The 20,769-nt window shown below is 47.2% G+C and overlaps 1 protein-coding gene across 1 annotated transcript in view; it reads left to right on the top strand.

Annotated features, from left to right (window-relative positions):
• The window catches only part of LOC111973641 (autism susceptibility gene 2 protein-like), a 429,231-nt gene that overhangs the window by 386,746 nt on the left and 21,716 nt on the right, over positions 1-20,769 (top strand). Inside the window, 3 exon segments of the mRNA XM_070447353.1 lie at positions 10,599-11,025; positions 12,203-12,456; positions 13,642-13,901. Of these exon segments, the coding sequence (XP_070303454.1) occupies positions 10,599-11,025; positions 12,203-12,456; positions 13,642-13,901 (941 nt within the window).

Below are 20,769 nucleotides of genomic sequence, written 5' to 3' on the forward strand. Positions count from 1 at the left end.
TAAGGCCCCCACCACCCCCCCCCCACCCTGGTCTGGTAGATAGGGTTACTGCTAGCCTCTAACATAGGATGATAAACAGTGGGTGTATTTATCATGGAAACTCATATTAACTGTCTGATAGTGTTGTTAAATGAAATTAATAAATGTGCATTCTTCTTATTCTGTTTTCGTCGATCATGAACTGTATTTATTTGTATTTACTTTGATTACCCATTTGTTTTGTCTCAGGCGCTGTATGTGTCCTGTGCCCAGGCCCATCCATTAGGCATATGTCTATCCTTTACCTTTAGGAGCTAGGTCTATCTGTTTCCGAGAACATCACACTAAAAACACCATGACGTATATCCTTTGTGAGTCTTGGGCAAATGAAGTGTGAGACACCAGTGGGGATGTTCAACTGGAAGCAGGAATGCATTAGTGAAGGATGGACCTTTGACAAGCTCTAATAAGTACATAGGTATTCAGGCAGTGGTCTACAGGCTCTGGTCATAACAGTAGAGAACTGGAAGGCTGGGCCTGTAATAACACCAAGGTGAAACATGTCAAAAAACATGACAGAAACATGCAACAGTTTATGGATGATCTAGTTCCAACTAACGACACCATAGTTGATTTTGTTTACTAGCTTAGCTTTCACTACGAAGCTTGCTGTACTAGTATTTTACTGGATAAGAATCTATTTATTTAACAATTTGCATAAAACAGGTGGGAATCTACATCAACATCTTGTCTAGAACCCACAGTCCAATTCAAAGCGAATAGACACAGTTATCTGGAAAGCACTTGACGAAACTCGATCTTGCAGAAAGTATTTATCCTACCCCTTCATGGTTCTGAAAAGCTATGGCGGCAAAACGTCAAAACATTGAATGATGTATGACGAATGGTGGAGAGCTGTCAACCTCCCGATTGTTGCTTTGTTTTTGGGGCGGAGGGGGGAGAACAGTTCGGCTATTTACTGAAATGAGTGGAGAAGAAAGACATGTAGGCTCTTTCAGCTCCCTGTCATGCCACTTGGGATCTGTTGAATGGTTTTCATTCAGCCATTTCCTTCCATTGAGAAGTACTCAGTTAGTCACTGAAATATAATATTACATCCACTTAGTGACGTGGGCTCGTTGCAGGTTCATGCTCGAACTGACGCTGGAGAGTACCTTTATTTACATTTCCCGAATCCCCAGAAGAAACACATCTTACAAACACATCTCTGCTGAGACGTGAAGCTTGAAGATGATGTTTTTTCTCTATCTCTTATTTTTTTCTGTCTCTGTTTTTACCTCGTTTTCTCTGTGGCTTGTAAACCATGCTGGCGGTCCTAATGGAGGATGCTTTCCGCCAGGGCAACAAAGCAGTTTTGTTGAAAATGTTAAGGCATTATGCAAGCCTAAATAAAGCTGCCACGCTACTGAAGAAGTACAGCCCACACAGAGCTCTGTTGTGCCCTGTAGAGAGACGGAAAAGGTCTAGAAGGTATCAGAGAGGCGGGGGGCTTGGTTGGGGGAGGCTTGGTTTGGGGAGGCTTGGTTTGGGGAGGCTTGGTTGGGGGAGGCTTGGTTGGGGGAGGCTTGGTTGGGGGAGGCTTGGTTGGGGGAGGTTTGGTTGGGGAGGCTTGGTTGGTTGGTTGTCTCTCTCCACTGCACCATGATGGTTAAAAGGAGTCCGGGGCCTTTATTAGAAGTGGCAGGCGTTGTCTCCAGTCATCTAGATAATTGCGGCGCTGCGTCCGCTCCTGTAATCAATCGAGACAGCTGCCGCCGCTGCGTTCGAGTCCAGTGGGCAAGCGTGTCGTGCTAATTAATGGAACGATAAGGCCAGTGCGCTCAGCTCCGAGCCGCACCGCACATCACAAACAGCTTCCGGAGATGTTTCTCTCTCTCTCTCTCTCTCTGCGAAATTCACCCTTGAAGTTGATAGCCGTTCCTCCCGCTGTATGTCTGTCCACACGTTCCCCAGGGCAAACTGCCTTAGTCAGGGGTCAACGGCTGTGAAAGGGGACACATTCCAGGCTGCGGGGGTGGCCTGTGGGTGTCAGATGAGCCATTGGAACTTGAGCTTTATGTGGAAAGGCTCAAAGATGTCATCCGCCTTTTTTCTTCAGGAAGTCTCAGTGTCACTGACCTCAAACGACTCGAGGGTCTTCATGTGAGGCTGGGAGTGATGGGCACGCTGAAGCACGTGGCCACTCTGCAACAAAGCAGTACCGTGCGGGTAAACCCTGCTGGGTTTTGGGGTAGGAAAGGGGGTTGAGGGAATCCCTCTGGAACTCATTGTGACCAGAGCTTTTAATGAAAGTTTAGAGCGGCACATACAATGGTATGGTTTAGCCAACACTGAAGCACATGGCTTGTACCAGATTTTGGCTAGTCGGCACATACAGGCATCCATATTTAACGCCCGCTAATCTGAATCTGCACCATCCCCTTCAACAGCAATCACATGTGCCACAGGAGACGATGACATATGCCTGGTGCCACATATAGCCATATGGGTTTGAATCCAGGCCCAGCATGCAGAAACAGAGACACTGATTCATACCAGACGGGGCTGCCAGCCCAGCTCTTCCAAATTAACATTAGGTGCTCACAATTGATGTGCAGGCTTTGACAGTAAACGTGTTACAGCTTAACACCCATCCTATTCTGTTGCCATTCGAGTTCTTTTGTCAGCTGCAATGGAAAGAACTAATTGAAACACGCCAGCTGTCCCCACTTTCTAGATATCTTGGCTGCCTCTCCCTGTTCATTTCCCATTAACATCTCTGAGTAATTTCACAAAGCATTGCCTTGGCCTCCCGCTAAATGCCATTCCAAACGCTCCCAGGCAGATGAAATAGTGTGAGGAGGAGAAAACTGACCATCGCAAATTTTGCTGTGATTTGATTATTAACATGACGATTTGCCGCTACTCGACGCGCCAGTCTCCCATTCATTCATTATCCTCCAAAATTATTTAGATCAAATCACTGCCTCTTTTTCTCTTCTTGTTACCCAGAATGCCTCACAGGCAGGCAGGCAGGCAGGCAGGCAGCAATGATGTATTGATTCCAAGACTCCATTTAGTTTTCTGTCTCCTGCCATTATCTGTTTTAGTCATCATCCACAGCCACTCAGTCAGTCGTGAGCTAGAGCTAGCTAGGCCTTGGCGTGCACAGACAGACACTGGAGAGATTTTTTTTTCAATTAAAATGTAAAAGCCTGGTTCTACTGAGAAACAGGAGAGTTTCCTATTGAACCGAGCCAAGCTGGAAGGGAGAGCAAGGTGGAGCGTGTCCTACAGTACCGTCTGCATCCTCCAACTTTTTCAGGAGACTCCTCGTTTCATGTAGTTATTTGCGTCCTTTTTTTTTAGATATCCTCTTTTTGTGAGCGTCCCTGACTGTTTATGTTCTGGCAAGGCGATGGTGTAATGTGAGCAAACCGCAGCGTTTGCCTTGTAAATGAGAACTGCTGGCGGGCGAGGTGACTGTGGTGACCGGGGTGGCTTGGATCTCTTCTCTTTTTCTCTCAGCGCATGGCTGCAATGGCCTCTGGTCATGTTGCGGATTATTTGCGTAATCCCAATGTCTAATCTTAAAACTGCATTTGCATGCAGGTTTGTTGCCTCCTGCCCTGGGTTGTACTGGACTGCAGGGCAGTGGTGGCTGTAGTGGCCAGGTTATTCATACAACTCTCTGATTTGCATGATGGATGGTTTTGTGGCCACCCAATTAGGACAGGTTTTTGATCTCTGATCCAGAGGGACGTTGGGTTCGTTTGCAGGTGGCCACATCCCTGGTGTGCCTGAAATAAATAACAAAGCATTGACTATGGATTCTCTTCCATACTTTGCAAGTCACCCTGCATTTGGGTATCTACTAAAGTAAACAAAGACATATGCAAAAATAGTAATTATATGCGCGCACAGTAGAACTGCTTTGGTTCTCAATGGTCTGTTCTTGTTTCATTCAAATCCTCTCGAATTGTTTATTGTCATACACAACCTCTTATTCACAACCTATTCTCCCCAAGGGGCAAAACGGTTCATGTGAAGTAAGTCATGCACAACATGCATTTACATGTAAAACATCCAAGCCTCATCAACTATCAGTCAGTCTACTCAGAGTAACCTAATGGTCTCTGTGTGTCATGATCATGATGGACCACCTTGTCCTTTATTGATGGCCCGGGTTTCTGGCAGCACAGACCATCTAGCCTCCCTGTGTCTTTCTGTCAGTGTAGAGGGACAGAGGGKGAGATGGAGAGTGAAGAGGACTGGAGATGCCTGCATCACAAATGGCACCCTATTCCCACCCTATTCCTGGTGGCCAGCTCTCCAGATGTTCCAGGGGCACAGAGGGGTATCACAGACAGGAGCAACAACACGGGTCACAGAGGTCGCCCACGTCCCRGATGGACACATCAGTCATCGAGGGGGCGTCCCTTGGCCTGTCGTCAGGCTGGTGTCTCCACCCCCCTCCATCCATCCCTCCCTTTATTGCTCCCTCCATTCATCCACCCCCCCCCCTCCATCCGTCCTCTCCTCCCTCCCCTCAGTGTCACACCAGGCACGTGTACATAAGGGCTAAATCCCCAGAGTACACAGGGCACAGGAGCGACTTTTAAAATGATCAATAGTGGCCTGAAATGTCATCTGGTGAACAGTAATGCCAACACTCCCCAAGGGAGTGTCACTGTCAACTCGTGCACTAACTGGGCCTGGGAGGTTCACAGTAAGGCTGTCCTCATCCTGGTTCTATCTCCATCTGTTGCCATGTTGTACCATGCATGACAGGTTGTTTTCATGGCATTTTTTTTCCCTCCCCATTTTCATGGCCTAATTTGAATGACTGTCTATGATGTTTATTAGTACAGCTCAACTTTCCTACTGTATAAAGGTGTGGGATTTTCCAGGAAAATAACATGTTGTCCTGGGAGAAAAAGMCAAAGTGAAAACCTGACAGCTGTGATTGACTGTGGAAGTACTGTTGACAGTCGTCAGATTCAGTTGCGAGGAGAGCTGTTAGTTGCTTTGGGCGGTGACAGTGTTACTAGTTGAAATTTTCTTGTAACCGCATTAAGCCGTGTGATGAAACATGTCAGAGAAGACTTCCTGTCACTTGGATACCACCAGGCCTTCTGTTTAGCTTCAGACAGAAAGACAATCTAGAGTTGTTATGGGATTTGTACATTCTCAGCAATAACAAACAAGGTTTCCGTTGATTGTTCACTTCTCATGTCTGTTTGTTTGTTGTAGGGGGATTGTATAGCTATGAATTTACAAGGGCATTTCAGAACTTCAAGGCATATGCCCAACACAGTATGAAGCAGATAGAAGCTGAGAGCCATACAGTTGAAGTCAGAAGTTTACATACACCTTAGCCAAATACATTTAAACTCAGTTTTTCACAATTCCTGACATTTAATCCTATTAAAAATTCCCTGTTTTAGGTCAGTTAGGATCACCACTTTATTTTAAGAATGTGAAATGTCAGAATAATAGTAGAGAGAAGGATTTATTTCAGCTTTTACACACACTCAAATAGTATTTGGTAGCATTGCCTTTAAATTGTTTAACTTGGGTCAAACATTTCAGATAGCCTTCCACAAGCTTCCCACAATAAGTTGGGTGAATTTTGGCCCATTCCTCCTAACAGAGCTGGTGTAACTGAGTCAGGTTTGTAGGCCTCCTTTCTCGCACATGCATTTTCAGTTCTGCCCACAAATTATAGGATTATAGGATTGAGGTCAGGGCTTTGTGATGGCCACTCCAATACCTTGACTTTGTTGTTCTTAAGCCATTTTGTCACAACTTTGAAAGTATGCTTGGGGTCATTGTCCATTTGGAAGATCCATTTGCGACCAAGCTTTAACTTCCTTACTGATGTCTTGAGATGTTGCTTCAATATATCCACATAATTTTCCTACCTCATGATGCCATCTATTTTGTGAAGTGCACTAGCCCATCCTGCAGCAAAGCACCCCCACAACATGATGCTGCCACCTTCGTGCTTCACGGTTGAGATGGTTTTCTTCGGCTTGCAAGCCTCCCCCTTTTCCCTCCAAACATAACGATGGTCATTATGGCCAAACAGTTCTATTTTTGTTTCATCAGACCAGAGGATATTTCTCCAAAAAGTACGATCTTTGTTCCCATGTGCAGTTGCAAACCGTAGTCTGGCTTTTATATGGCGGTTTTGAAGCAGTGGCTTCTTCCTTGCTGAGCGGCCTTTCAGGTTATGTCGATGTAGGACTCGTTTTACTGTGGATATAGATACTTTTGTACCTGTTTCCTCCAGCATCTTCACATGGTCCTTTGCTGTTGTCCTGGGATTGATTTGCACTTTTCGCACAAAAGTACGTTCATCTCTAGGAGACAGAACGCGTCTCCTTCCTGAGGCGGTAAATCGAAACGGGCTGCTGTGGTCCCAATGGTTTATACTGTGCATACTATTGTTTGTACAGATGAACGTGGTACCTTCAGGCGTTTGGAAGTTGCTCCTAAGGATGAACCAGACTTGTGGAGGTCTACAATTTCTTTTCTGAGGTCTTGGCTGATTTCTTTGATTTTCCCATGATGTGACGCAAAGAGGCACTGAGTTTGAAGGTAGGCCTTGAAATACATCCACAGGTACACCTCCAATTGACTCAAATGATGTCAATTAGCCTATCAGAAGCTTCTAAGCCATGGCATTTTCTGGAATTTTCCAAGCGTTTATTAAAGGCACAGTCAACTTAGTGTATGTAAACTTCTGACCCACTGGAATTGTGATACAGTGAATTATAAGTGAAATAATCTGTCTGTAAACAATTGTTGGGAAAATTACTTGCACAAAGTGTCATGCACAAAGTTGATGTCCTAACCGACTTGCCAAAACTATAGTTTGTTAACAAGAAATGTATGGACTGGTTGAAAAACGAGTTTTAATGACTCCAACCTAAGTGTATGTAAACTTCTGACTTCAACTGTGTATGATAGTTATACCATTTTAGCATCAGCCCCTAGGTAGACCAGACAGTACTAGGGGTTGTTATGTCACCATCTTGCCTTAAAAGTGATTTTTGAATCAGATCCTGGTGCCATTGATTAGAATGAGAAGGTAAATGGCAGCCCTGGCTGTGTGTATGCTTGCGTGGGTGCATGGTTGTGTGTATCTGTGTGTGCGCATGCATGTGTGAAGTGGACTGCCCCCCCCCCCCCCCGGCCTGGTCTAGTCTGGCAAACTGTTTTAATGAGGAGATGAAGAGTCTCCCCCGCCTCCATTACAACCCATTATAATCATCATTAAGATAACCCACCACCACTCATTGTGTCCTCAGTGTCACAGCTTCAGCCGTCCTAGTGGCTAGACTCTGGTAGCAACACTGCTGCTTTCATGTTTCTCCACAATGTGTCTAGGAAAGAGAGGGGTTTCCACGGCAACATCAGTGAAGGTGACATTTCACAGAGAATTATTTGCCTTTCTCTTTCTCTCTTCTTCCTCTCTCTCGCTCCCTCTCTCTCTGAGACAAGGCCCCCACCCAGACAAGGTATCCTTATTCCAGACCCTTTTTATAATAAACCGTATTATTATAACCAGACCTGAATTCGTTAGGAAAGTCGTGACACCTTTGCTCCCCCGTTGCTCCTGTAGAGTTGAAGGGGGACGTGTTTAAAATCGCCATACAGCGTTTTATTACCTTTTATGGGCGTTTGAATCCTTGGACGATTAAGCGGGGTTCTAATAAGCCCTGGATATTCCATTAGGAGTCTATCTGCTCTGATCTGAGCTGAGAGGACTGGGAGCTGAGCTCATGCTCTGAAGGTAGGCTAGCTCTCACTGGCTGCTAAGGCTGGAGGCTAGTCTCACTGGCTGCTGAAGGCTGGAGGCTAGCTCTCACTGGCTGCTAAAGGCTGGAGGCTAGCTCTCACTGGCTCTAAAGGCTGGAGGCTAGCTCTCACTGGCTGCTGAAGCTGGAGGCTAGCTCTCACTGATGCTAAAGGCGGAGGCTAGCTCTCACTGGCTGCTGAAGGCTGGAGGCTAGCTCCACGGCTGCTAAAGCTGGAGGCTAGCTCTCACTGGCTGCTAAGTGAAGGCTACTCTCACTGGCTGCTAAAGGCTGGAGCTAGCTCTCACTGGCTGCTAAAGGCTGGAGGCTAGCTCTCACTGGCTGCTAAAGGCTGGAGGCTAGCTCTCACTGGCTGCTGAAGGCTGGAGGCTAGCTCTCACTGGCTGCTAAAGGCTGGAGGCTAGCTCTCACTGGCTGCTAAAGCTGGAGGCTAGCTCTCATGGCTGCTAAAGCCTGAATGCTAGCTCTCACTGGCTGCTAAAGGCTGAGGCTAGTTCTCAATGGCCTGCTAAAGGCTGGAGGCTAGCTCTCACTGGCTGCTGAAGGCTGGAGGCTAGCTCTCACTGGCTGCTAAGCTGGAGGCTAGCTCTCATGCTGCTAAAGCTGAAGGCTAGCTCTCACTGGCTGCTAAAGGCTGGAGGCAGCTCTCACTGGCTGCTAAAGGCTGGAGGCTAGCTCTCAATGGCTGTAAAGGCTGGAGGCTAGCTCTCACTGGCTGCTAAATGCTGGAGGCTAGCTCTCACTGGCTGCTAAAGCCTGAAGGCTAGCTCTCACTGGCTGCTAAAGGCTGGAGGCTAGCTCTCACTGGCTGCTAAAGGCTGGAGGCTAGCTCTCAATGGCTGTAAAGGCTGGAGGTAGCTCTCACTGGCTGCTGAAGACCTGGAAGGCTAGCTCTCACTGGCTGCTAAGGCTGGAGGCTAGCTCTCACCTGCTGCTAAAGGCTGGAGGCTAGCTACTCTCAAGGCTGCTAAAGCTGAAGTGCTAGCTCCACTCCACTGGCTGCTAAAGGCTGGAGGCTAGCTCTCAACTGGCTAAAGGCTGAGGCTAGTTCAATGTGCTAAGCTGGAGGCTATCACACTAGGCTTGCTGAAGGGCTGAGGAGAGCTCTCAACGGCTGCTTAAAGGCTGGAGGCTAGCTCTCACTGGGCTAAAAGCCTAAATGGCTAAGGAGGCTATGCAACTCAACACATGCTGAACTTAGCTCTCTTAAAGCCTGGAGGCTAGCTCTCACTGGCTGCTAAAGGCTGGAGGCTAGCTCCACTCACGTTTGGCTGCTTAAGGGGGTAGCGGCTGGGAGAGCTAGCTCTCACTGGTGCTATGCTGAAGGCCTGGATGGCTAGCTTCTCACTGGCTGCTAAAGGCTGGAGGCTAGCTCTCCACTGGCTGCTAAAAGGCTGGGAGCGCTAGCTTCTCACTGGCTGCTTAAAGGCTGGAGGCTAGCTCTCACTGGCTGCTAAAGGCTGGAGGCTAGCTCTCACTGGCTGCTAAAGGCTGGAGGCTAGCGCTCTCACTGGCTGCTAAAGGCTGGAAGCTAGCTCTCACTGGCTGCTAAAGGCTGGAGGCTAGCTCTACTGGCTTGCTAAAGGCTGGAGACTAGCTCTCACTGGCTGCTCGCTGCAGCGCTCTGCTGCGCCCATGGAGCTGTTTAATTAAGGCTCTAGTAAGCCTTCTTGAATCTGCTGCATTAGAGACAGAGATTAGAGATGCTTAAAGGTCCATTCTCTCCTTGGCTCTTCTCTCCCTCTATCTCGATCTGTCACTCTCAATTTGCTCCTTTCATATTTGTTCTGTGATATTTCTATATTCAGAGGGATTCCACTTGCTCCTTACTGCTTTGCTCATTTCAAACGTGTATTTTAGGTTTACCGCTGCTACCACTGTCTTGTTTAGTAATATTGCATCCACCCTGCGTGTTTAAATGTAGCTAGCTGACTGTGGTGAAATATGCCATTATCACTACTAGCACTTGTTCTGTCATCCACCATTTTCTCCAGCAGTGCTTTTTTGTCATTAGATTCCAATTAAATTCTCCTTGAGCTGTATATTTTTTCTGTGGTATTAGTTATTTAGTAGAAACATTGTAGCCCATTAAAATGTTATGCTCTCGGTACTGATCATGGTAGTTCTATGGAATGCTCTTCATTATAAAAGCTGATGAATTGATGAATTGGCTGTGATGAAGTGGCTGGCTGGGTTCAAAGTGCTTGGCTACAGCTTTAGAAATCCCTTGAAAGATCTGGGGGAGGGAGAAGCAAAAAGTCCATGATAAGGGGCAATGATCTCTTTTCACAGCACAATTGAAACATAATTATTTCATGCCAGATTGTGTGCTCAGCAAAGCCCTGAATAGGAGCGGCATTTAACTTTAATTAGGTGTGATTTATTCATACTGACTGGATCGCTCGCAGAAATTTGATCATCTGATTATAGTCAAGCATGAAAATGACCTGATTAAACACTTCATGAAACCTAGAAAGGGAAAGAAAAGGGGAACCTTGGGTAGAAGAAGTGTAGAGGCAGTAAGGTGAGGGAGAGAGTGGGAGGGGAAAGAGGGGAGACAGGCAGCTATTAGKTTAGCTCTGTCTTCTGGACCTACATACCACACACAGTTCTCCATAACTGTTAAACAGACACTTCTCCAAGCTTTTTCCTTTCACCAGGCAATGGTGAACCGTACCAAGAAATAGGTTGAATTCTAATAAGGGAAACATTTTCAATTGTTATGGTGGATGCTTACCTACAGGTGTATATCTACCGCCTCCCTTCACGTTTGTTGTTTCTTTGTCTATGCAGGTGTGTCAACGAATGAGAATCCCGAGTCCAAGACTGTCAGCTCGGCCAAAGTCTCCGGGCTCCAGCGTAGCCAGGAGCAGAGTAACGAGGTGTCCTTCGCCCCGCCCGTGTCCAGCCCCACCCCGGCCTCCCCGCCTTCGGGCTCCCCTGCCCCCGCTGCCACCGCGGCAGCCCCCCCTCAGCCCCTCCCCAAGGCGCAGCTCACCTCCCCGCCCCCCCTCCTCATCAAGAGAGAGTCGGATCGGGTGCCGCCCATCCCCAGATTCCCCACCCCTCCCCTGCTGAGGGCCCAGCCCCACCCTCTCCAGGAGCACCGTGTCCCCGTCTCGCTCCCTCCCCCCCAGCACCAACACCACGCCAGGCCTCTCATCAGCCACCAACTGCACCAGCATCACCCACTGCATTACAACAGCCTGCACGACATCAGGTACAGTAGGACACCATCTGATCCATATGCTCTGAGTCTGTTTAGTAATGTCAGATCATTATGCTCTGGGTCTGTTTAGTTATGTCTGATCCGTATGCTCTGCGGTCGTTATTAATGTCTGATCCGTATGCTCTGGGTCTGTTTAGTAATGTCAGATCATTATGCTCTGGGTCTGTTTAGTTATGTCTGATCATTATGCTCTGGGTCTGTTTAGTTATGTCTGATCATTATGCTCTGAGTCTGTTTAGTAATGTCAGATCATTATGCTCTGGGTCTGTTTAGTTATGTCTGATCATTATGCTCTGAGTCTGTTTAGTAATGTCAGATCATTATGCTCTGGGGTCTGTTTAGTTATGTCTGATTCCGTATGTCTGAGTCTGTTTAGTTAGTCTGATCCGTATGCTTGAGTCTGTTTAGTTATGTTCTGATCCGTATGCTCTGGAGTCTGTTTAGTTATGCTGATCCGTATGCTCTGGGTCTGTTTAGTAATGTCAGATCATTATGCTCTGGGTCTGTTTAGTTATGTCTGATCATTATGCTCTGGGTCTGTTTAGTTATGCCTAGCATTCTTCTTATGCTTTATGCCATGTGTCAATCTCATTCCACAAAGGCCGAGTAGCTGCGGGTTTCCTCTCCACCCTTGTACTTGATTGATGAATTAAGGTCACTAATTAGAAAGGTTGTCTTGGTCTTGATTGAAAGGAAAACCCSCAGACACTCGGTCCTCCGTGGAATGAGTTTGACACCCCTGCTTTATGCCTTGCTGATATGATATAATTAAGCAATAAGGCACGAGGGGGTGTGGTATATMYSCKATATACCACAAACCCCCAAGGTGCCTTATTGCTATTATAAACTGGTTATCAACGTAATTAGAACAGTAAAAATAAATGTTTTTTCATACCCGTGGTATATGGTCTGATATACCACGGCTGTCAACCAATCAGCATTCAGGTCTCGAACCACCCAGTTTATAATATGATACAATTCCTTTTATATTGTCTACTCAATTGGAAATTCAGGTCAGCACATCACATTATACACACATATTCTCAGCATTTACAGATGCAGCTTCCAGTCATGTAATAAACCAACACAAATTCACTGAATACACAATCTATAACTCATTGCTGACAAGGTTTTTCTCTCTCTGTCTTCTCTAACGTTACATTCACAGCGGCGGCAGTGCAGGCCTCCCCAAACACCACCACCTGCCCCCCTCTCCCCACCACCTGAGCGGCCTCCCCTCCTCCACCCCGGCCCTGCCCCTGTCCATAGCCAACCTTTCTACCTCGCACTATTCCTCCCTGCGAAGCCCGGCCCATCGCCATCCGGCCATGTTCGCAACCCCCGCCACACTTCCGCCACCTCCGACCTTACCCACCAACAGCCTTGTGGTCCCTGGGCACCCCGCTGGCACCCCCTACCCAGGTAACACTGCCCTCCTGGCCGCTCTGGCATCAAGGCTAGTCTGCCTCTAACATCAAGTAGCAATTCAGCCAAAGTAACAATCTTATATTGTGATTTCCAAGTCAATTGTTGCAGAAATAAATGTAAACCCAACTGTACAGTACACGCTTCCAAGTACAGAGGGAATAAATGAAGTGATTTATGTAACATTAAGTAGACGTTGACATGCCAGGTTACATGGTTCTGTATCAAGCGCTGTAACCATTCAATTCTAATTTGATGATGTGGTAAGTGAACTCGTTTATTACAATTTCACATGCACTAACAGAGGGAATAATGGATAGATGGAAGACTATTAAATAATCCCATTACAAATTATAAAGGCATTTGAAATATGTTGATGCCCCTCCATGTTACTTCAACAATGGTAGAGATTTCTAAACCGAAACAATGTTAGCCTGCATTTGTAGACACGGCACCCCTTTGTTAGTTCTGTTTTAGTAATCTGGGTTTGGAGGGAAATGCCAGAGGATGTTTCCACCTCCACGCTGCATGCTGTCAACTAACTGTTCTCTTATGCCAGGTCAGGGGGAGGTCATGTTAGATAAGACTTGAGCGAAATGACGGAAGACTTTCATATTAAAGCTGCCCTTTTGTTCTTCTACTGTGTAAATGCTGTAGTGTTTACATTGTATTGAAATATGTCAAATGTAGACAAATTGTATCTTTATATGACTTTGTCTCTGTATAAGAGAAATGATTGTTTGTTGTCAATAATTCTTTATTGATACTATTTCAATGTTTAGTGTACTGTAATAGACGTTTAACGTAATAGTACTAGGAGTAGCTAGAATATGTAGCATTGAGATCTAAGACAGAGTGGAGGGAGAGTCTGCTGTGTTTTCTGCTGAGGTGACTCTTGGTTCTCTCTTGTCTTTAGATACCAGCCTGTTGATATCATTCAACCAACCAATCATGTATTGCCAGCCTCATTCGGGGATTCTGATTGGCACATTGTCACAGGCAACTCTCTTACCACCCCCAATGAGTCCTCACGTAGAAAACCCTCACAGCATGAGCTGGAGAAACAGAGAATGCCAGGTGACTATTCTTTCTTCTCTTCTACCCCGTTGTTAAGACTGACTGGCGTCCGTGCCTTTCTTGTGTCTCCCTTTTTCCCCCTTTTCTCGCTCTCCTTTCTTGCAGAGCTTGACCTCCTGCGGCAGGAGCTGAACAACCGCTTCCTGGTTCAGAGTTCAGAGGGGTGGAGCCGGGGGCCGTCCTCCGCGGGGTCCCCGCTGGCCCCTGTGTCACTCCTGAGGGGAGAGTTTCACCAACACCAGCACATGCATCAGCACCAACACACCCACCAGCACACCTTCACGCCCTTCCCGCCCAGTCTGCCCCCGGCCACCATCATTCCTCCGCCCACCGCACCCCCCATGGTGCGTACCCCAGCCAGAAATGTGAGGATAAGTAAAGCTCCCATATAGTACTTCAACCCCCCTCCTCTTCCTCGTCCTAGTCACCCCAATTGCCAAATGCTCACCCTCCTCACAACCGATAGGGCCAGAGCCTGCCCTCCTTCCCCACCCAAACATTTGCTATCCATTCCCCCCTCTGCTGGTTGGGTCTCTTGGTCTTTTGCATATTGTCACAGGGACACTGTAACAGTGCATTTTTACAGAGAGTTGAGGAACAGGAGGCAGGGGCACCTAGTCATCACTACAGCCCCATAATAAGGCTCCAACTAACCCGTCATCTCCCCGCCACAGTACACATGTTTGTAGTGGTTCATCCTCAATGCTGAAACCAGACATAACACAGGCGCCTGCTGCATATAATACTACAGTATATAATAATAGACATTATGCTTTTGGACCAGGGTTTTACATATGCATTAGCCTATATAGAGGGCTGAACTTCAAAAACATTACAATGCACAAAGGCTCACTATATGCCCCTTTCCTTTACAACACAAGGGAAGCCTGCCCAAACCAACATACGCCAGTACAGTTGATTCAATGTATTCATCATTCTCTCGATGAACATGACATTTTTTGCCCTGGAACAAAGGAGACCGATTGAAGGGAGTGTTTTTATTGTTTTCTTATGGATCTGTTTGAAATGTTTTTGAATGTTCTGATTTCCCTGCCATGCACCAGAAACAAAAGGGCCTTCCAACAGATGTGTGGCGTGACTGCCATGCACTGGGGGCTAATGCTCCGCAATGACAAATTCAAAGCCTGTGGTTACACTCAATGACTTCATTCCAGATGAAAGGGAGTGACGTCATTCGGACTGTTTTGATCATGTATAATAGCTTCAGTGCCTTTTTAACCGTCATCAGGCAGCATCGAGTCAGCCATCGAGTCAGCCATCAAGTCAGCCATCGAGTCAGCCATCGAGTCAGCCATCGAGTCAGCCATCGAGTCAGCTATCGAGTCAGCTATCGAGTCAGCTATCGAGTCAGCTAGCGAGTCAGCCATCGAGTCAGCTATCAAGTCAGCCATCGAGTCAGCTATCAAGTCAGCCATCGAGTCAGCAGGCTGTGGAGGCTAGCTCTCACTGGCTGCTAAATGCTGGAGGGGGGCTAAAGCTTTTTTTTTTTTTCACTGGCTGCTAAAGCCTGAAGGCTAGCTCCTCCACTGGCTGCTAAAGGCTGGGGCTAGCTCTCACTGGCTGTAAAGCTGGAGGCTAGCTCTCAATGGCTGCTAAAAGGCTGAGGCTAGCTCTCACTGTGCTGCTAAATGCTGGAGGCTAGCTCACTGGCTGCTAAAGCCTGAAGGCTAGCTCTCAACTGGTGCTAAAGGGCTGGAGGCTAGCTCTCACTAGGCTGGCTAAAGGCATGAGGGCTAGTCTCAATGGCTGCTAAAGGCTGGAGGCTAGCTCTCACTGGGCTTGCTGAAGGCGGATGGGGCTAGCTTCATGGCCTGCTAAGGCTGGGAGGCTAGCTCTCACTGGCTGTCTAAATGCTGGAGGGCTTAGCTCTCACTGGGCTGCTAAGCCTGAATGCTAGCTCTCACTGGCTGCTAAAGGCTGGAGGCTAGCTCTCACTGGCTGCTAAAGGCTGGAGGCTTAGTTCTCAATGGCTGTAAGGCTGGAGGCTAGCTCTCACTGGCTGCTGAAAGGCTGGAGGCTAGCTCTCACTGGCGCTAAGGCTGGAGGCTAAGCTCTCACTGGCTTTGCTAAAGCTGGGGCTAGTTTCTCACTGTCTGCTAAAGCCTGGAGGCTAGCTCTCACTGGCGCTAAAGGCTGGAGGCTAAAGCTCTCACTGGCTGCTAAGGCTGGAGGCTAGCTCTCACGGCTGCTAAAGGCTGAGGCATAGCTCTCACTGGCTCTAAATGCTGGAGGCAGCTCTCACTGGCTGCTAAAGGCGGAGGCTAGCTCTCACTGTCTGCTAAAGGCTGGAGGAATAGCTCGTTCACTGGCTGCTAAAGGCTGGAGGTAGCTCTCACTGGCTGCTAAAGGGCTGGAGGGCTAGCTCTCACTGCTGCTAAAGGCTGGAAGCTAGCTCTCACTGGGCCTGCTAAAGCTGGAGGCTAGCTCTCACTGGCTCTAAAGGCTGGAGGCTAGCTCTCACTGGCTGCTCGCATTGCAGCGCTCTGCTGCGCCCATTGGAGCTGGTTTAAATTAAGCTCTAGTAAGGCCTTCTAATCTTGCTGCATTAGAGACAGAGATTAGAGATGCTTAAAGGTCCATTCTCTCCTTGGCTCTTCTCTCCCTCTATCTCGATACTGTCACTCTCCATTTTGCTCCTTTCATATTTGTTCTGTGATATTTCTATTATTCAGAGGGATTCCACTTGCTCTTACTGCTTTGCTCTTTCAAACGTGTATTTTAGGGTTTACCGTTGCTACCACTGTTCTTGTTTAGTAATTATTGCCATCCACCCTGCGTGTTTAAATGTAGCTTAGCTGACTGTTGGTGAAATATGCCATTATCACTTACTAGCACTTGTCTGTCATACCACCATTTTCTCCAGCAGTTTGCTTTTTTTTGTCATTAGATCCAATTAAAATTCTCCTTGAGCTGTATATTTCTTTTCTGTGGTATTAGTTATTTAGTTAGAAACATTGGTAGCCATTAAAATGTTATGCTCTCGGGTACTGATCATGTTAGTTCTATGGAATGCTCTTCATTATTAAAAGCCTGATGAATTGATGAATGGCGTGATGAAGTGGCTGGCTGGGTTCAAAGTGCTGGCTACAGCTTTAAGAAATCCCTTAAAGATCTGGGGGACGGGAGAAGCAAAAAAGTCCATGATAAAGGGGCAATGATCTCTTTCACAGCACAATTGAACATAATTATTTCATTGCCAGATTGTGTGCTCAGCCAAATCCTGAATAGGAGCGGCATTTAACTTTAATTAAGGTGTTGATTTATTCATACTGACTGGATCGCTCGCAGAAATTTCGATCACTCTGATTTAGTCAAGCCATGAAAATGAACCTGATTAAACCACTTCATGAAACCTAGAAAGGAAAGAAAAGGGGAACCTTGGTAGGAAGAAGTGTAGAGGCAGTAAGTGGGGAGAGAGTGGGAGGGGAAAGAGGGGAGACAGGCAGCTATTAGCTTAGCTCTGTCTTCTGACCTACATACCACACACAGTTCTTCCATAACTGTTAAACCAGACACTTCTCCAAAAAGCTTTTCCTTTCACCAGGCAATGGTGAACCGTACCAAGAAATAGGTTGAATTCTAATAGGGAACATTTTCAATTGTTTTATGGTGGATGCTTTACCTACAGGTGTATATCTACCGCCTCCCTTCACGTTGTTGTTCTTTGTCTATGCAGGTGTGTCAACGACATGAGAATTCCCCGAGTCCAAGACTGTCAGCTCGGCCAAAGTCTCCTGGGCTCCAGCGTCAGCCAGGAGCAGAGTAAACGAAGGTGTTCCTTCGCCCCGCCCGTGTCCAAGCCCCACCCCGGCCTCCCCGCTTCGGGCTCCCCTTGCCCCACGCTCCACCGGGCAGCCCCCCCTCAGCCCCTCCCCAAGCGCAGCTCACCTCCCCGCCCCCCCTCCTCCATCAGACGAGAAGTCGTTGATCGTTGCCGCCCTCCCCAGATTCCCCACCCCTCCCGCTTGCGAGGGCCCCAGCCCCACCCTCTCCAGGAGCACGTGTCCCCGTCTCGTCCTCCCCCCCCAGCACCAACACACGCCAGGCCTCTCATCAGCCACCAACTGCCACCCAGCATCACCCACTGCATTACAACAGCCTGCACGAATCAGACAGTAGGGACACATCTGATCCATATCTCTGAGTCTAGTTTAGTAATTTCAGATCATTATGCTCTGGTCTGTTTAGTTGATGTCTGACTCCGTTGCTCTGCGGTCTGTTTAGTAATGTCTGATCCGTTATGCTCTGGGTTCTGTTTAGTAATGTCAAATCATTATGCTCTGGTCTGTTATTTATGTCTGATCATATATGGCTCTGGTCTGTTTAGTTATTCTGATCTTATGCTCTGAGTCTGTTAGTAATGTCAGATCATATGCTCTTGGGTCTGTTTAGTTATGTCTGATCATTATGCTCTGAGGTCTGTTTAGTAATGTCAGATCATTATGGCTCGGGTCTGTAGTTGTTCCTGTTCCGTAATGTCTAGTCTGTTATGTTAGTTGTCCATGCTTGAGTCTGTAAGTTATGTCGATCCGTTATCTCGAGTCTGTTTATTAGCTTCCGATCTGATCTTGATTCATCGTATGCTCTGGGTTGTTTAGTAATGCCAGATCATTATGCTTGGGTCTGTTTAGGTTAGTTCTGGATCATTATGCTCTGGGTCTGTTTAGTTATGCCTAGCATTCTTCTTATGCTCTTATGCCATGTGTCAAATCTCTTCCAAAAGGGCCGAGAGCTGCGGGTTTCCTCTCCACCTTGTACTTGATTGATGAATTAAGGTCACTAATTAGAAAGGTGTTCTTGGTCTTGATTGAAAGGAAAACCCCAGACACTCGGTCCTCCGTGGAATGAGTTTGACCCACCTGCTTTATGCCTTGCTGATATGATATAATTTTTAAGCAATAAGGCACGAGGGGGTGTGGTATATGACCAAAATAACCAGGCTAAGGGCTGTTTCTAGGCACGAAGCATCGCGGACACAGCCCTTAGCCGTGGTATATTGGCCATATACCACAAACCCCCAGGTGCCTTATTGCTATTATAAACTGGTATCAACGCTAACTAGAACAGTAAAAATAAATGTTTTTTTCATACCCGTGTATATGTCTGATATACCACGGCTGTCAACCAATCAGCTTCAGGTCTCGAAACCACCCAGTTATAATATGATACATTCCTTTTATATTGTCTACTCAATTGGAAATTCAGGTCAGCACATCACATTATACACACATATTCTCAGCATTTACAGATTGCAGCTTCAGTCATGTAATAAACCAACACAAATTCACTGAATACACAATCTATAACCTCATTGCTGACAAGTTTTTCTCTCTCTGTCTTCTCTAACGTTACATTCACAGCGGCGGCAGTGCAGGCCTCCCCAAACACCACCACCTGCCCCCCTCTCCCCACCACCTTAGGCGGCCTCCCTCCTCCACCCCGGCCTGCCCCTGTCCATAGCAACCTTTCTACCTCGCACTATTCCTCCCTGCGAACCCGGCCCATCGCCATCCGGCCATGTCGCAACCCCCGCCACACTTCCGCCACCTCCACCTTACCACCAACAGCCTGTTGGTCCCTGGCACCCCGCTGGCACCCCCTACCCAGGTAACATGCCCTTCTGGCCGCTGTTGGCATCAAGGCTAGTCTGCCTCTAACATCAAGTTAGCAATTCAGCCAAAGTAAAATCTTATATTGTGATTTTCCAAGTCAATTGTTGCAGAAATAAATGTAACCCAACTGTACAGTACACGCTTCCAAGTACAGAGGGAATAAATGAAGTGATTTATGTAACATTAAGTAAGACGTTGACATGCCAGGTTACATGGATTCTGTATCAAGCGCTGTAACCATTCATTCTAATTTGATGATGTGGTAAGTGAACTCGTTTATTACAATTTCACATGCACTAACAGAGGAATAATGGATAGATGGAAGACTATTAAATAATCCCATTACAAATTATAAAGGCATTTGAAATAGTATTGATGCCCCTCATGTTACTTCAACAATGGTAGAGATTTCTAACTTCGATTAAAACAATGTTAGCCTCATTTGTAAGACACGGCGCACCCCTTTGTTAGTTCTGTTTTAGTAATCTGGGTTTGGAGAAATGCCAGAGGATGTTTCCACCTCCACGCTGCATGCTGTAACTAAACTGTTCTCTTATGCCAGGTCAGGGGGAGGTCATGTTAGATAAGACTTTGAGCGAAATGACGGAAGACTTTCATATAAAGTGCCCCTTCTGTTTCTTCTACTGTGTAAATGCTGTAGTGTTACATTGTATTGAAATATGTCAAATGTAGACAAATTGTATCTTTATATGACTTTGTCTCTGTATAAGAGAAATGATTGTTTGTGTCAACTAATTCATTTATTGATACTATTTCAATGTTTAGTGTACTGTTAATTAGACGTTTAACGTAATAGTACTAGGAGTAGCTAGAATATGTAGCATTGAGATCAGACAGAGTGGAGGGAGAGTCTGCTGTGTTTCTGCTGAGTGACTCTGGTTCTCTCTTGTCTTTAGATACCAGCCTGTTGATATCATTCAACCAACCAATCATGTATTGCCAGCCTCATTCGGGGGATTCTGATTGGCACATTGTCACAGGCAACTCTCTTACCACCACCAATGAGTCCTCACGTAGAAAACCCTCACAGCATGAGCTGGAGAAACAGAGATGCCAGTGACTATTCTTTCTTCTCTTCTACCCGTTGTTAAAACTGACTGGCGCCGTGCCTTCTTGTGTCTCCCTTCCCCCCTTTTCTCGCTCTCCTTTCTGGCAGAGCTTACCTCCTGCGGCAGAGAGCTGAATAACCGCTTCCTGGTTCAGAGTTCAGAGGGGCGGAGCCGGGGCCGTCCTCCGCGGGGTCCCCGCTGGCCCCTGTGTCACTCCTGAGGGAGCGTTTCACCAACACCAGCACATGCATCAGCACCAACACACCCACCAGCACACCTTCACGCCCCTTCCCGCCAGTCTGCCCCCCGCCGCCATCATTTACTCGCCCACCGCCCACCCCCATGGTGCGACCCCAGCCAGAAATGTGAGGATAAGTAAAACTCCCATATACAGTACCTCAACCCCCCCCCCCCCCCCCCTCTCCTTGTCCCCCAATCTCCAAACGGACTCCCTGGTCAGCCCTCTCCAGTAACCCCCCCCCCCCCCCCCCCGACTGATTAGGGCCAGGAGCCGCCCTTCCTGTCCCCAA

The sequence above is a fragment of the Salvelinus sp. IW2-2015 genome, linkage group LG15 (assembly GCF_002910315.2).
Source record: "Salvelinus sp. IW2-2015 linkage group LG15, ASM291031v2, whole genome shotgun sequence".
In the NCBI taxonomy this organism is placed as follows: Eukaryota; Metazoa; Chordata; class Actinopteri; order Salmoniformes; family Salmonidae; genus Salvelinus; species Salvelinus sp. IW2-2015.